Source organism: Protopterus annectens, chromosome 3.part1 (assembly GCF_019279795.1).
Source record: "Protopterus annectens isolate FY-2018-M chromosome 3.part1, PAN1.0, whole genome shotgun sequence".
In the NCBI taxonomy this organism is placed as follows: domain Eukaryota; kingdom Metazoa; phylum Chordata; order Ceratodontiformes; family Protopteridae; genus Protopterus; species Protopterus annectens.
In genome coordinates this window covers 1,584,802,674-1,584,816,043 of record NC_056732.1, presented here as the reverse complement: position 1 = coordinate 1,584,816,043, position 13,370 = coordinate 1,584,802,674, and the positions used below count along the sequence as shown (strand labels likewise).

The 13,370-nt window shown below is 48.0% G+C and overlaps 1 protein-coding gene across 1 annotated transcript in view; it reads left to right on the top strand.

Annotated features, from left to right (window-relative positions):
* LOC122797816 (msx2-interacting protein-like) overlaps positions 1-13,370 on the top strand; it is a 222,269-nt gene that overhangs the window by 150,705 nt on the left and 58,194 nt on the right. The window contains exon 4 of the mRNA XM_044066338.1: positions 1,617-1,742. Within this exon, the coding sequence (XP_043922273.1) occupies positions 1,617-1,742 (126 nt within the window). The remainder of the gene's footprint in view (positions 1-1,616; positions 1,743-13,370) is intronic.

Below are 13,370 nucleotides of genomic sequence, written 5' to 3'. Positions count from 1 at the left end.
AGGACACACAGTCGTGAGGAATTTGGTCACCCAAGATTGATAGCAGCCTGACTTTTGACCACCATATTGCTTCCGTTGTACGGAAAGCTTTCTACATGGCCCACCTCATAAGTAAGGGTATCCCGTCCAGGGATATGGTCATAACATCCCTGTATTCTTCTCTTAGGATGCCCATTATCGAGTACAGTGCCCCATTTGGCATGTACTTCACAAAGCACATGCAGCAGCTGGAGACCACAGAGGTTCACCAGGCGAATCCAGGGCCTCAATTTGCCATACACAGGCTAAAAGTCCTATCCGCCTACTCTGTTTCATACAGACTTCTCAGAGGTGACCTCTGTATGGCATACAATGCGATCTCGCACCCCACCTTGATGCGACTGCTGCGTATCCGCAAGTCATGCCCCACTCTGGTAGCCTGCATATGCGGCCTCAGCCTGGTCTGTGACATCAGTAGGACTTGTTGGTGGGACACATTTGTGTCCCAGAGACTCCCCCCATCTTTGGTATAGACTCCCTTGCCACGTCAAGCAGAGTACCTCTTCACCACTTTTTAAGCGCAACCTTGATAACTGGATGAGAAACAAAATACATCCTTGGGATTCCACCCGTGTCCCTACTGGACACGGGCATCGGGTGCTGATTTGTCTGTACATGGGCTAAACTCTTGGCTAGGCTTATAAGGGCCTGTGGGCCAATAGCCTAGTCATTTCCTGTGATTCTATGAAAATGAAACTGGGCAAATATGGCTTGTCAAATGGAAACCATTTTTTTCAATGGATAGCAAGTCGCAAAATATGGGTATGGTGCTGTAGCGGTGGCATCCATGTCTCCTGCAACAGGATAACTCATCAGAAGAAATATTTGGGTGAGAAGCACGTCTCCTTTCGGAGGATGTTATGGGTCGGCTCCCTAATGCCTCCTTAGGTAAGGAGCTGCTCTTCAAACCGCTGTATTAAAATGCATTTAAGAGACAGTAGGATAAATGAAAAGCTTTGGTCAAACATGTTTCTTACTTCTGTTCCCAAATACAACCAAAATTATATATCGATGCAAGGACTGAGGGATGTATTACTGGAGTAAGGGAAAAGGCAAAGGGCCAAAAGCTAGAAAGGCAAAAAAAGGATATGATAGCAAGGCTGAAGTGGGAGGATGGGAGTGCCTCAGGACAACATTGAAGAGATGTGGCAACACCCTCATTGCAAGTATGTTAAGTTGCCTACTCAACTGTATTTTCCTGCTGCAGAGCTTATGTTGTGGTGTCTTCCTTCAGTATGTATCTGCATTGTTTTCCAACTTTTGTAGTGGACTTTTTTTTTCCGTTTTAATAACGTTTCATTGCTTAATATACAACTAAGGTTTGGGTTCTGTCTTAAATGGATTTGAACAGACGAGTGAAAATATGTAACATCAGGATCCCTCCTTATAATTGTATGCTTTAAGTGACATAAATTGTAGAATAGTAAGATGTCTACACTTGGGTTGATAGTGTTAGTTTCACATTTTGTAAAGTGTTACTAGCAAGTATGAGGCTGTTAATGGTTATGCAGGCTTATTAAGAAATAACTTGAACTGACTTGTGCCCACACATAATCATGTGTCTTGCTGTCTTCTAGAAAATTGAAGTTAAAATGGTGAGAGGAGTTCCTCAATATGGGTTTGTGACATTTGGTGATATCATTAGCGTCTGCAATGCCATTAAAGAAATGGATGGCCAGAAACTTGGGAGCAACAGGTTGAAGGTATGTAGTACTTTGACATTCTTAATTTTGGGTGACCGTGATAATTTTCATAATGTTTAGTCAGATCCAGGGAAATAATTTTTCACAATTTGGGCATTTGTAATGAAACGTTCATTTTTGTTGGCGGAATAGCAGCTACTTTGCTGCATTATTTACATGCATCTTTGAAATAAAATTATTCCATGTTGGCATCCCAGGTTAATAGGCTAGATCCTGTTAATTTCCCTTCCAAATGTAAGAATCAAACTCTACCTTGAGTCTGTGAGGTAAACACTTCAGCCATAACAGCCCCCATCCCCACTGCAAGTTTAGTAGAATTTCATTGCTTTATAGAATAGTTGCTTTATCCTTTGGCAATGGTTGTACATTTTTTTACTTCACTAGTAGTCTCCCCCCATTAGCTTGTAGTCTTGTCATGTTGCTGTTAAATAAGAAATCTGGTTGATATGTCGTCCCCACCTCAGAAATAAAAAATTCAGTAAAGTTGCCATCTTAGTATGATTTTGGAAATGTGTTATGCTAATCATATTTGCTTTTATTTTTGAGTTTCCTAGCAATCAATACCTTGTTATAAGGAAATAGCCTTAACTTGTCCTTGTGGCCCTTTTTGTAGAGCTTTGCAAGACCCCAGAATAAATATTGTTTATTTACATCATGGTGGACGTAAACAGGGTGCTCTGTAATAAACTGAGAACAAACAGCCTATATTCATTTGTTTTGCCGTAAGGTTCAGTTGGTAGTCTTTTTATTGCTTCCACTTAAGTAACCTCCAAAAGCAGTACAGGAAGCATTTAACTTGTATTTTTTTAAGTGTTGGTGGCAATTTTGGTGAGTGATATTAAGTCTTTTCAGTTGTTTTTGGTAAATTTTCTGAGTAGTGAAACCCAATAAAATTTCACTGACTGATTTATTCATGGTTCGTGGGATCTTAATTAACTTATGGCCAAAGGAGACCATCAGGAAGCTCAGCCATATCACACAACACTGTTGGGAGACTAACAGTGTTGACCCCATTAAGTAGTGTTGCACATTTGGCAGCCAGACATATGTCCTCCCTTTGTTTCCATGTGAATTGCTTTCTTTCTTCCCAGTCTTTTCTCAGCTCCTCAGATTAATTCATATAGTTGTGCAATATTTTATATGCCCTACTATGACATCTGATGTTAATTTTCATTCAGTCCTCAGCTAATGGGTTCACATCCAGCTCTGCCATTACAGTAACTTGTGGCCACCAAAACAACTCTAACTTCTCTACACGTAATGCACCATACCCTTAACATCTCTCAGATCTTGTTTGCAGCTTTCACTTCTAGACATGGTCACCTTCAGCGCTTGAGTTGAGTGGGAGATGAGTCTTTTTTACATATTACCTTCTAGAAGCTGTTTAATTGATCTTTAGATTTAAATTTATTTTGTGATTACTGTTGACCTTTATTTTACGTACACTTTAGGAGTGTAATTTTTTCTTTCCATTGTTAGTAGGCTTAGCCTGTCTTTCCCGATCTCTTTAAACGTTGTGTACCTCTAATACTATAGTTGGTAAATTTCTTACTCTTTGTACAAATATTTGTGCCTTCATCTTACCATCACTGGTATTTCGCTTTTCTCTTTTTTTCTAGTTTAAAAAAAAAAAAAAAAGTTTAGTTGTGGTATTCTCTTCTTTCTCAGTATGTCCAAATAGGATCATCAGGATTTAAAAAGTGCAAAAAGTGTAATTTTCCTTTTCCTGATACCCATAAGCTGTGTGTGTGTGTACTGCTAGGGCTCGAACATGTGCAACAAAAATTCAGCTTGGGTTTAATCCTTGAGCCCTGGCTGACAGAAAAAAATGATTTTGAAAGACTTGCAGCTAACTTCTTTTTCAGAGGCAATTACTGGGACTCAAAACCCAAAACACAGGACTAGAGACCCTGCAAAAAGGTCTAAATCTTCTGTATACTCAGCCCGTTTCTCCTCCGGCCCTAAATAGAAAAAAGAAAGATTGGATCTGAAATTATAGTCCAACCTTCATCTGATCCAAACTGGTATCTGATTCTGCATATTTGGATCTGAAGCAGTTACCGAGGACCGCTTGTTCTTCTCATCTGGATTTAATCCCATCTAGAGTGCCCTTCCCCTTTCTTGAAGGGTGCTCCAAATCTCCATCCCTAGCATCATCTTGTTCCTCCAGGAGTCTCAGTGAAGCAGATGTGGACAGAATGAGGAGGAAATGCATCATAGTGCAAAATCCGATGGGAGTTGTCTCCTACCTTTATGGGTCAAGAAGCCTGATCATCTACTACTCCTCCTATTATAGCTGTTTCTGTAATTGCTCCTCTTGCTTTAAAGGCCTTGGATCCGAGCCTTTTGGGTCGGTTTGGTTCGGATTTGCTGAAAGCACTTTATTTGCATCAGAATGTTCTGAGTGTACCAACTCTGACATCCTCAGAGCCATACGAGACTCTAAGCCAAAGCATCCCTGTTGGATCCAGGAGGTTGGAGTCAACTGCAAGGTTTTAGGAGCTGTCTCTTCCTCTGAGCCTTGGCACTGGACTGCTCTGTTCAGACTTCATCCTCAGGTGGCTTGTTTTCAGAGCTAGGGGAGGTGACAAGCCAGAACCTTGCTTTCTTGGATCCATTGTCTACCTTTTGTCTAGAGCAGTCTGCTTTAGAGGTTGTGAAGAGTGGTCTTTGCTGCAGCAGGACAGATGGATCCTACTCCCACAAATCCATCTTCCACTTCTCTGATGTCTTTGCTTCTTCAGCTTCAATGTAACCCACAGGAACAGCAAGTTCAAAGCTTCCAGACTACCTAGTAGGGTATTTTATTCTCTCGTCATACTTTATCAGACCATCCACCTGAGGAAGTCCCTAGGAACAGAAAATGTAAAAGGGGCACATACTCTCCAAGAGTCAGTCACGGAGGATGCTGATCTCAGTGAAGGTGAGGTGTCCCCAAAATCACCACCCGATGACATCTCATTTGAAGACTTTCTTCAGATCTTTAAGCAGAAGGGTGGCTGGTCTTCCCAAGACCCTGCTCTGGAGCAGTCCGTATTTCTCGAGTCCTTTGGAGCTAGCCAGTCTACCTCCTGGGTTACTCCACCTGCAGATGAGCTCCTTGATTTGGTCTCTAGGCGGGCATTCAAGAAACTTGATTCGGTTGAGACAATCCTCAAAGGACCCAGACCAGCTTCTGGCTCTCCAGTAGGAAGGGAATTTTAGGATAAGGGGTGCCAGTAGATGCCCTGTTTGTGGCGGCAGCTACAGAAAAGGAACTTGTTGAACAGAGTTCCACTGTCCATAATCCTAAGAGTCTAGGGCAATCGACAGATATTGGGAAGCATATTTATGCTTCAGCTGCTTTTGCACTCAGATCGCTGAACTATCTTGAACATTTTCAGACTTCAGGGAGATTGCATTAAAGAGCTTTCAAAATCTTTCTGGAACTAATATTGCTGATGCTGAATCTTGAATAGCATCTCAATTGGCTATCCTACAAAGCTATATGTGATTAGTCCCTGAGGCTTAACTCATGATGCAGAATGTGCCTTAGGGGCAAATGGGTTCAGCTATTTCCAGCTGGAGATATACCTGGATATGCCCGTTATTTTTGTGAAGCTCCTTTTGACTGCACTTTGGCCCCACAGTGAAGGACACACTCCAGGTGTGAGAAGGATGGAAAGACTCTCTCTGCAGTGGGTGTTCATTTCTCCTCCAGGAATCTATGGGGAGGTTGAAAAATGAAAAATAAAAATATGGTTAAAAAAGTCCCAGGGTCCTTTTCAGAAAACACATGGAGATAAGTTCCCCCCAGAGCCCTGGGGCGGTGGTGGTGGCTGCAGTGGGTGGAGACACCCCTGTGGCAGAGGAAGCCCATAAAGCCAGGGGTCTTGGAGATTTTTTTTCCCGACCGAACCCTTTCAGCGCTTCTGTAAGGAGCCCCGATTATTAACCTCTTGAGGAAGTTTGGGGGGGTCACTTAGCCCTGCACCAGAGAGCTTGGCTAAATAAGACATTTTGGTGTAGAGAATTATTTAGAGATTATATAATTCCCTCTTCCCTACCTACCTCCATTTGTAAGAATTTCCCAATGTTTCACCCAATCAGTGGAAAGTAGCAGCACTAGAAATTCAAGAGCTGCAAAGAGAGTCATCCAAGAGGTCCCAGCCAACCAGTAACTTACTCGAGATTCATTTTAGTGCCAAACAATGAAAACTGGACTGGAGACCAATTTTGGATCTCTGTGTATTGAACAAGTCAGTTTGACCCACAAAGTTCCAGATGGTTATGGTTCAATCCATTCTGCCCTTTCTGGGCAAGGATGATTGGATGTGCTCAATAGACCATCAGGATGCGTGCTATCTCACAAAATTGAACAGACACTCCAGAAGGTACTTATTCTTCTGGCTGGGAGCCAGTCACTATCAGTTCAGAGCACTGCCCTTTGGCCTCACCACAGCCGCCAGGGTATTCAGATGTATGGCAGTAGTAGCAGCTCACTTGAGACTGCAGGGATTGAGAGTATTTCCGTATATAGACAACTGGCTCATTCCCACCCGGACAGAGGCATCGACTGGTTGAAGCACATGATCAGGTGCTACAGTCTTGTTTACATTTTGGAATTACCATAAATTACGTCTCAATTAAAACTGACCCAGACATTAGAATTCATAGGGGCAGTATTCAACACTGTATCTGTCGTATTTTCTCTTCCTGTTTCAAGAGTGTAAATGATAAAGGATGCAGGTCAGGAAAATAATTTGCAGTACCAGAACTTCAGTTCGATTGATTCTGCAAGCCCCTGGGATCAGTGTCAGTGGCAATAATTTTTCTATGGCAAGATTTCTCATGAGAGTTCTACAATGGATGCTGTCAATAAAATAGGCAATGTGTGTCAGCAAGGATGAGAATAACTCAGGTATGCAAAAGATATCTGCTGGTGGATGCAGTCGCAGCAGGTATTACAAGACCGTCCTTTCATCCTCCTCAGCCCAAAGATCTGAAGTAGTTAACTTCATTATCTGAAGTAGTTAACTTCATTTGATCACCCTGTGTGGGAATCTGATCCGACCTGGATCTGAGCCGGCAGCTTTCCAAGCTAGAGATCAGAGCTCGAAGCTCCTCCCCCTTACCCATAATACCCTGCTACCTCCTTCCAATCCCCAGATCACGAGTTTCTCGAGCTCTTGGCGTTTAGGCGATTTGTAAGTAGATTTTTCTCAAACTTAGTTTTTTGGTGTGTGTGTATAGTTTAATTTCTTAGTTTAAACCCCTGAGTTTAACTGTTCCCTCGTAGTTTAAAGCCTAGTAGACCCCCCCCCTCCCTTAGGTGGTTTGTGTGGGCGCGTGTGTTTTCTTGTTTAGAAATCATGGCCGAAGCCCCAAAGGCCATCTTTTCTAAGTGCACGGAGTGTGGCCGTAAGCTTTCCCCAGTGAATGGCCACACTCAGTCCTCTGCCTGGGGATACTGCATTTGACATCGGGCTGCCAAATTTGTGCAGCCTTTAACCCCTGGGCCCTGAGGGACAGGAGGAATAAGCTGATTCTGGCAGGTGTCCTACCTGCGGAGTCAGCTTCTTCCTCCTCTCCCTCAGTGTCTGCAGCCGTGGCTGTGGCTGTTCAACCTGCTGTCCCCTCTCCACTGGCTGGTGCTCAATCTTCCACTTTTTCCCAGGGAGAGAGGGACTCTAAAAAAAGAGAGAGGGAGAAAGAGGGGCACAGAAGCCACAATTGGCGGGCTTATTCAGCCTCCTCGGGCCCCGCCTGCCAAGCTGCTGTCCTCACCCCGGAAGGTCTCCGGGCCTTCCTCCCCTTGGCTCCATTCTCCATGCTTCTCACTGGAGGAGAAGGCCCGACCATCTTCAAGGTAGTTGCGGCGGCCCTCCCGGCCAGCTTCAGTGGCCTCCTCTAGGTCGACCCATATCTTCTCTGATGCAGATATGGACCGGGCAATGCATCGTTTTCTCCAAACCCAACTGCAGATGGGAGTGCTGCTGCCTCCCCCCCACCTCTGGCGGGGGGGGGTGTTCAGCCCCACTTTTTGCCCAGATAGCTCCTTCTCCGATCCACTATCTGGTTTTGGAGCCTTTGGATCCGAGGAGTCTGAGTCAGGGAGTCGGTGCCGATGGTTATACCTACCTCGACGCCGGCCATGCCCTCGAGTTTGTCGGATCCCTTTTTGGATCCGAGCTCTCGGTGCCGAGAGCCGTGCTTCAGATTCGAGGGGGCCAGTGTGTCTTAGGCTCCGTTTCGGTCGGAGCACACTTCCTTCTCGGGTCCAAGCGCTTTGGCTCAGATGCCGATCCCTGCGCCGGATCAGAGTGTGTTAACCATGGAGCCCAGAGAGATTGGTTCACCCCTGGCTTTTGACATGGTGGAGAGGGTCCTCTCGAGGTTCGAGACCCCCTGCTCTTTCTCTGGATTCCACCCCCACTCCCTTGCAGCTGGGCTCGTCTTCCATCATCCAGTCCCGGGGACAGCCTGAGTTGATGCCCCAGCCCGTTCCACTGGCAGAACATGTTTCTGTTGGTGAGCCCTCTTTGGACAGTCCCACTGAGGAGGCTTCTCACAAACATAAGTGTAAGAGGAGGCACTTGGACTCCCCTGAGTCCTTCATGGAGGACATTGATTTGGAGGAAGGGGAAGGTTCCCCCAGGTCACCCCTCGAGGACGTCTCCTTTGGAGACATTATGGAAATGCTTCGCCTAAAGGGGGGGGGGGGTGGTCAGCCCAAAAACCTTCCTTGGACGAGTCTGTGTTCCTGGAGGCGTTCACAGGCCCGTCTACCTCTTGGGTGTCCCTCCGGCCGTCCCCCTGGTTGATCTCATCACTACCAGGGCGTGGAAGGAACCGGGCACTGTAGAGCCAATCCCCAAACAGCCACATAAGATTCTTAGTCCCCCTCTGGATAGGACTGCTTGGAGTAAAGGTTCCCCGGTAGATGCCATGGTGGTGGTGGCAGCCACCAAGAAGGAACTTGCCTAGGATAGCTCCTCGATCCATCCCCCTGATAAGGAGTCTCGGACGATGGATTGTATCGGGAAGCGGATGTTTGCTTCAGCTACCTTTTTCATGAGGGCGCTGAATTATTTGGCCCATGTAATTAGACTTTAGTGGGATCTGGTGAAAGAATACTCTGAGTCTCCCAGAGTCAGTGTCGGCTGAGGACAAACAGACTTTCTCTGCTTGCATGGCCACTCTGAAATCTGTTTTATACACGTCTATGCGGCTACTTTTCCATGCCATGGAGGAGGCCGCTAGAGCCAGTGGGTCCGGCATCGCCTTAAGGCATTACACCTGGCTCCAGCTTTGTGACTTTGCGGAACCTTTCAAGGCGTCGTCCGTGAACGCACCCTTTGGTTCTACCCTGTTTGGGAAGACAGCCCGCGACAGATTGGTTCAGAGCGAGAAAGACAGGAAGATGCTGTCTGCCATCTGAGTCTGCTTCTCAGCTCCTCAAAGGTTCCTTCCAGGAACCAGAGAGGACAAAAGATGTGGTTCCGGAAGTCTCAGCAGTTCTGTTACACTCCGAACCCTTCGTCCTTCAGAGGCAGAGGGGGACAAGGTGGATGCCGGCCCAGAGGCAGAGGGGGGCCGAAATTTTGGGTCGTGGGAACCTTTTTGACCGACCCACGCAGCAGCCCTGAGGGGTTTCCCCAACTGATCCTCTCTGGAGGCAGTCTGGGGGGGCGTTTTTCAAAGCACTTGGCCCAATGGGAGTCCATCACAACAGATCGCCTGGTGCTTCGAATACTATCTAGAGATTACTCAATCCCTTTCATAAACCTGCCTCCTCAGTCGAGGTGCCTCCCCAATGTATCATTCAGTCAGAGGGAGGCTGCAGCTCTAGAGGTAGAAAAGCTGCCAGAAAGAAAAAGCCATCCAGCACGTCCCCCCAGGCCAATCCGGGTTAGGCAATTACTCCAGGTTCTTTTTGTTGCCAAAGAAGACGGGGGACTTAAGGCCGATCCTCTGCCTTTCAACAATGACCTTCTTCATTGGCAAGGAGAAATTCCAGATGGTCACGCTTCAATCCATTCTCCCCCTTCTGCAGGAGTAGGACTGGATGTGCTCCATAGACCTCAAGGATGTGTACTATCACATTCTCATGGGCAGGCGATCCAGGAGGTTCCTTCACTTTCAGCTAGGGGCCAGTCATTACCAGTTCAGGGTCCTACCCTTCGGCCTCACTACAGCCCCCAGGGTGTTCACCAAGGTCATGGCAGTTGTAGCGGCCCAGCCGAGACTTCAGGGAATACAGGTTTTTCCTTACCTAGATGACTGGCTCCTTACCGCCCCCACCAGGCATCCACTCTGCTTAGCCAGGGATTGCTTCCTACTTCTAGCATCCTAATTGGGGATCACCATAAACTTCAAGAAGTTATCCATCAAGTCTTGGAGTTCATAGGGGCCAGAATAGACAAGCTTCAGACCAAGGCCTTCTTGACATCAGACAGACTTTGCAGTTTGACCTTACACGTTTTACCCCTTTTTGAGTCACCTGTCCCGTCAGCTGAGTTAGTCCTGAGAGCTTTAGGGTCCATGGCAGCAATCAGTCTCGCGTCCTTAGCTCATTTGCACATGAGGGTTCTCCAGTGGACTTTGCAGGTTCACTGGTCCATCCTTCACCACCCATTGGACTTACCGATTCCTCTCAGCAGAGTTCGCAGAATTTCCGTCGTGGTGGCTCCAGTCTCGAGAGCTTCAGGAAGGAGGACCGTTTATTATGCCGCAACCCCAAGCCATGGTGACCATGGACGCTTCTCGCCTTGGGTGGCGGGGCATTACGCGGGCAGAGCTGTCCAAGGTACGTGGACTCAGAGACCGTTCTGTATATCGGTGTTCTGGAGATGAGGGTGGTGCTTCAAGCGTTGCAAGCCCTTCATGCCTTTCTCCCTCCAGGGGCTATTGCAGTTCAACATGTCGGTGGTCTGGTACATCAACAAACAGGGGGGACCAGGTGTTACCCTCTTTGCCGAGAGGCCATGAGAGTTTGGGATTGGGAGATATCCACCAACCACTTTGTTAGCAACGCACATTCCGGGTCTGTCCAACATCCTAGTGGACAAACTGAGTCTAACTATCCTCTCTCCTTACGAGTGGTCTCTGAATCTCTTAGTAGCGAAACAGATCTTCCACAAGTGGGGTCAGCCTTGCCGCTATCTCTTCTCGTCTCCTTCCAACGCGAAGTGCAGCGAGTTTTTTTGCTAATTCCCCCTCCGAGGGAAAGTCCCTGAGACGCTCTAGTTCATGCTTGGCCACCTGGTCTTTATGCTTATCCTCCTCTTCCGTTGATGACAAAATTCTTACAGAAAGCTCGTCGGTTGGGGGACAAGATTATCCTCATAGCCCCATTCTGGCCTCATCAAGCCTGGTTCCCGTGCCTACGGTCTCATCTTATAGCTCCTCTCTGGATCTTGGATTCCATCCTGGATGTGATCTCATCTTTTGGGATTGAAACCCCCGAATCTGGTCTCTCAAGCTCTCAGCTTGGTTGATCCAGTTCCATTAGTTGCTAGGACTCTCGGTATATCGTCTGCAGTTAGATCTATCCTGGTAGTGGCGCATAAGCCTTCTACCAGGAAGGTTTACAATAGTAAAGCGGTTTTCCATTTGGGTGTCTTAGAGGAATTTGTACCCTTTCACTGCTCCCATCCCAGCAGTGCTTGATTTTCTATCCCATATTTTTCAACAAGGGGCTAGTGGTTCTACTATAAAGGTTCAAATGGCTGCCATCTCCCATTTTCACATTGGAGACCATCTCAATTCCCTCGCTTCCACCAAGATTTGTAAGACTTTTCTGAAAGGTACGATCTGAAGTAGGAGAATTCATTTGTCAGCAACCTGTGGGTATGGGTCCGATATCGGATCCGAACCGGCATGGTTTATCCAGCTATGGATCTGAGCTCCTAGCTCCTCCCCTCACCCATAATGCCCTGCTCTCCCTACATGACCTCGGATCTAGTTTGCCGCGCATGGTGAAGGCTGGGTCGTCAGAGCTCCAAAAGCTAAGTTTATATGTTCTTATTAAGGGGTTTTAAAACTTTTAAAAATTTTTAGTTGTGTGAAAGTTATAGGTTTCCCTTCTATTTATATCCTTTTTGAGTTAATATAATATAGTTTTTACCCTCCCCTAGCTGGTTCGTAGTTGGTGTGTGTGTTTTTTTTGGGGGCCTTGTGTGAATGCTTTAGTTTATTTTAGTGTTACTATTAAAAAAAAAAAAAAAAAAAAAAAAAAAAAGCGATGTCTGAGGCCCCAAAGGCTGTTTTTTTCAAAGTGCTCCGAGGGTGGCCATAAGCTTTCCCCCGCTGATGGCCACACTCGGTGCGTTTGATGCCTTGGGGTTGAACACCTCACTTCAGGGTGTTCAATCTGTGCAGGGTTCAACACCAGGGCATTGAAGGAGCGGAGGTTGAAGCTGGTCTTGGCGGGACTCTTGCCCCCAGACTCTGCTTCGGCTCCTGCCCCCTTGGTGGTCACTGCTTCGGCAGTCCCTGCCTTGCCTGCTCCCCCTCCTCCACCCGGGATTCAAACTCCCGCCAAAGGGTCGGAGGAGAGGGAAGCCAGGAAAAAGGACCGGAGAGAGAAGCACCACAAGCGGCGGGCAGAGACCTCTGTTTAGGCTCTGCCGGCTAAGCGGGCTTCTCCTCTGGCTCGTGCTTTTCACTGGAGCCTGAGGATGAAGAGACCCAACCTCCTTTGAGGCGGCACTCAAGGCCTACCTCGGTAGCCTCGTCTAGGTCTACTTACAGCCTCTCCGATGCTGATCTGGACCGGATGATGCGAAGGTTCATCCAGGCCCAGATGCAGATGGGAGTGCTCCTGCCTCCCCCCCCCCCCTCTGGGGTGGACTCTACCCCCTTTTTTAAGCCCATTGCTCCTTCGCCGACCCGCTACCTGGGTTCGGAGCGCCCGGAGCCGGGCAGCCTCGGAGCCGCGGGTGGGTCGGCGCCGACAGTACTGGATACTTCGGATCCGACCTCTCGGAGCCTTGGCCCGAGCTTCAGATCCGAGGGACTGTGTGCCTTCGGCGCCGTCCTTGTCTGAGCACACTGGTCCCTCGGATCCGAGGGGCTTTGCGCCGGCTCCGATCCTCTCATCGGATCCGAGAGGGAGCCGACTTTCGGATCCTATTGCCGAGGCTGGCTCCCCCTCTGCTTTTGATGTAGTGGGGAGGGCTCTGTTGAGGGCATCCGGACCCCCGGCCTTTGCTTCAGCTCTGTCCCGCACTGCATCTGCTCTGGGCCAGGCTTCCATCACCCGGCCACTGGGACAGCCCGCTTCACTGCCCCAAGCAGTTCCTGTGGTTCTGGACATTGCTGGTGAGGGCTCCTCGGACAGCCCCCCCCCCCCCCGAGGAGGCACCTCGCAAGCATTCGTGTAAGAGGAGGCACGTAGACTCCCCCGAGTCTTTGACCGAAGACACTGACTTGGAGGAAGGGGAAGGCTCCCCAAGATCACCCCCTGAGGATGTCTCCTTCAGAGACATCATGGAAATGTTACGGATTAGAGGTGGGTGGTCTGCCCCAAAGTCTTCCTCGGACGAGTCAGTGTTCTTGGAGGCATTTGAAGCGGGCCCGTCTACCTCTTGGGTGTCCCCTCCTGCCAACCCCCTGGTGGACCTTATTACCACCAGGGCGTGGAAG